We start from the raw sequence: 3,682 nt of genomic DNA, 5'->3' as shown, positions 1-3,682 counted from the left end.
TGTAGCCCATCTATATATTATCCAGTATGGATAACAGAAGAACAACGTAAATTGGATCATCTTGGTCAGCCAGGGAGGAATTAACGCAAAGACATGCACACTGTGAGATATCAGTGTATCCATGTTATCAGCTTGCAGGAAGTCTATCAGTCATGAATACAAAAATCTGTCATATTTTCCTCAATATTTCCGTGATAATTACATTTGTATGCTATTCATTTCCCCCCCAAGGATACGACATGTCCACATTTATCAGACGGTATGGACGCTACCTGAACGAGAAGGCCTTTGCATATCGCCAGATGGCATTTGATTTCACAAAGGTCAAGAAGGGGTACGTTCAACATACCTACGGCTGACTACATCCGTAATAGGCGTTCACCTTGCTTTGCTCCTTGACCGTAAAACAATCCTTTATATTGTTTACCTGCTCCATTTGTTTATTAGCCAAAGTTTTGTTTCCTTACACAGTGTGATTCCAATGAAATTGAATCGTGATTATATTGTGTCTAATTTTATGACTGATGCATGTTTAAATATTTGATTGCTTTTAACTCTCTATTGCTCTTAGTCATTGAGACGTGTAATGAAACATAGTGTATTAATAGTCATAAGGAGCTTTCACCATTTCTCAAGGATGTCTCCAGGTATATCTGTGGCAATTGGGAATCAAACTCAGTTCCTTTTTGTTGGGAGTAAAACACCCTTACCACAACCACATTCAGCCCCCCTTTAACAGTGTCACTCTCGATTTTCTCGGATCTTTCATTTTTTCACTGAGCTATTCATGTCTCAATCAAATGAAGCATTTGTTCTGATATGATTCATGCTTTTCTGACTGGTGCGATCAAATCCATGGGTGAGGATGGTTCTAGAGGTTAACCCCCCACTTCTGCTGTGGTGTCCCCCAGGGCGGATGGCGTGATGAGGACCATGACCACGGAGAAGCTGTTGAAAGGCATGCCCGTGCTCCAGACCCAGATCGACACGTTGCTGGAGTTTGATGTGAGAGCCTGACACCCTTCTTCTTTGTTTGGAAAAAACTTTCATCGTTTCACAATGCTCACCTTTCAGAGTTTACCTGGCTCTACTCACCCCTAACCGCCCCTTCTCCTCCCCTACTCTCCGAAAAACCTCCATCTTACACAATTGTATGTTGTACGTCCTGGCACCTAAAAATAGTCCTTAGCGTTGTGTATCATCTTATCCATCCTAGATATCTTTGTTGTATTCAGGGAATTGGTTAACCTAGCGATTGTAAATGATTGGCACTTTTTTCTATGAATAACTTTACTGTACCGAGTACCGACCGTGATATATTGTTTCTCTTTCTTCTGACAAATGTATTTATTGTAAGTCGCTTTGGATAAATGCGTCTGCTTAATGCCCTAAATGTAAATGTAAATGCAATGGAAGCCACCACAGTTCATGTACTGTCCTGTGAGTACGGAGTTAGGCGTATCTTATGTTTTTTTGTGATTTCGGTGTGTTTTCCTCTCGCTCAATAGGTTCATCCTAAAGAACTGAACAACGGAATCATCAATGCAGCGTTCCTGCTGCTCTTCAAGGATCTGGTGAAACTGTTTGCTTCCTACAATGACGGTGTCATCAACCTATTAGGTGAAATACCTGTAGTCTTTTCCACACTGGTTTGTTTGAACCAGCAATTCCTTCTCTCTCAGCTTAAAGATGCTGTAGGTTAGATTGGAGAGTTGTAATGAGAGAAAGCAGAAATGAGCGGAAGAGAGGAAAATTGAAACTAAGAGACCACAAATTGTCCCCTCCTCCTATCCTTGAAACCTTTGATTGACAGGCAACATGGATTCCACAAATCAATCATGGCAGAGATGCCCTGATACGTCAGAATAGAGACCAATCAGGTCTCATTACTCAATCCACTCACTAATAGCTGACGGACAGCTTTGCCATGTCTAATAAATTACCCAAAAAATAGTTGCTCTTGACTCTTACCTACAGTACCTTGAAGCTTTCAAATGTCCCAGTATCATCTGTGCTCGTTTGATTCTGATGCGTATTTTATGCTGCGTGTAGAGAAATATTTCAAGATGAAGAAGGGCGACTGTAAGGAGGCTCTGGAGATCTACAAGAGGTTCCTGACCAGAGTGACCAAGATCGGGGAGTTCATGAAGATGGCCGAGGTACAGAGCTACCCTCAAACCTCCTGGGATATAACTGTCTCCAACAAGGTCTTCAGTGGTGTTTATTTAGATGTTTTTCTTCTTCTTTCTACCATTAACAGACTATTGGAGTCGACAAGAATGACATTCCTGACATCAACTATGTAAGTATACAGACTAACACACACACACGCCCACGCACACATGAAAGGCACGCAACCACACGCACTCACACACAATCACGCACACACAGACACACACACACACACACACACACTGACACATGCATACAGACAAACACACAAACACTGAAATATTCCAAATAACATAATGGTACAATCTTCGCCTAGTGCCTCCACCCGGGTGTAGTGGTGGATCTAGCTGACTCAGACGATGAAGACTGTCCCTTTACACCTCTTGAGGACCCGGTAACCATAGAAACAACAAAGGGTTGCCTGACAGAGTGCCTGTTTTCAGGGTGGTGTTGGGTGTTGGCATGATCTGCTTCTAAGTGTGGTCTCTCTCTCTCTCTCTCTCTCTCTCCCTCTCTCTCCCCATCTCTCTCTCTTTGTCAATCTCTCTCTCTCTCTTTATCTCTCTCTCTCCCTCTCTCTCTTTCTCTCTCTCTCTCTCTCTCTCTCTCTCTCTCTCTCTCTCTCTCTCTCTCTCTCTCTCTCTCTTTCTCTCTCTCTCTCTCTCTCTCCTTCTCTCTCTCTCTCTCTCTCTCTCTCTCTCTCTCTCTCTCTCTCTCTCTCTCTCTCTCTCTCTCTCTCTCTCTCTCTCTCTCTCTCTCTCTTTCTCTCTCTCCCTCTCTCCCCATCTCTCTATCTCTTTGTCAATCTCTCTCTCTCTCTCTCTCTCTCTCTCTTGCTGTGGTGCCATCCCAATTAAAACATAATTCATATCAACGCTTAATAGGTTGAAGGATGGGTGTGGTGCTTATCTTATCACTAATATTGAAAAGGAAGATCACAATAAAACGAGAAAAAAAACTATGAAGATCTTAAAAAAAAAAACAATACGATATACGATATATACAATATCAAAATAATATCAATGAATACATAATAAAAATATTTGCATGGGATATTTGCATGGAATAAAACCCATAAGAACGTCTGTTCAGCCTGGCAACAGACCAAAACACATTCAGATTCCACCGGCCCCATCCGCTCCCTCTTCAGAGTGATAAAACAGCCGCTGGGTTCAGGGATTCAGTGATAAACAGAAAGACGGGTACCAGTAAGTGATGGGCTCATTGATTCGTTTGTCTCCATGGCAACCCCCCCTCCCCCGCCTCTGCCTTCAGGCTCCCAGCAGCATCCTGGAGTCCCTGGAGACACACATGAACGGCCTGGAGGACGTGAAGGGGGGGAAGAAGGGGTAAGTCCCTGAGTCACATGACCCCGTGCCCCCGTTGACCTCGGAGGGACGCGTGGGACGTTGTGTAACGCAGTGCGACGAGATGTGGTGATCTCTAAGATGTGTGTGTGTGTGTGTGTGGGAGGGTGGCTGGGTGGTTGTGTGGGTTTTTTTTCAAGTGC

At 43.6% G+C, this 3,682-nt stretch overlaps 1 protein-coding gene across 13 annotated transcripts in view; it reads left to right on the top strand.

Annotated features, from left to right (window-relative positions):
• The window catches only part of LOC115534575 (clathrin coat assembly protein AP180), a 26,305-nt gene that overhangs the window by 7,986 nt on the left and 14,637 nt on the right, over nt 1-3,682 (top strand). For all 13 annotated transcript variants that reach the window (XM_030345652.1, XM_030345645.1, XM_030345644.1 and 10 more), the window contains exons 6-11: nt 232-334; nt 912-1,005; nt 1,509-1,620; nt 2,053-2,159; nt 2,261-2,302; nt 3,448-3,521. In XM_030345652.1, the coding sequence (XP_030201512.1) occupies nt 232-334; nt 912-1,005; nt 1,509-1,620; nt 2,053-2,159; nt 2,261-2,302; nt 3,448-3,521 (532 nt within the window). The remainder of the gene's footprint in view (nt 1-231; nt 335-911; nt 1,006-1,508; nt 1,621-2,052; nt 2,160-2,260; nt 2,303-3,447; nt 3,522-3,682) is intronic.

Source organism: Gadus morhua, chromosome 21 (genome assembly GCF_902167405.1).
Source record: "Gadus morhua chromosome 21, gadMor3.0, whole genome shotgun sequence".
Taxonomy (NCBI): domain Eukaryota; kingdom Metazoa; phylum Chordata; class Actinopteri; order Gadiformes; family Gadidae; genus Gadus; species Gadus morhua.
The sequence above is the reverse complement of the archived record's forward strand: the minus strand, read 5'-3'. Positions and strand labels throughout refer to the sequence as shown.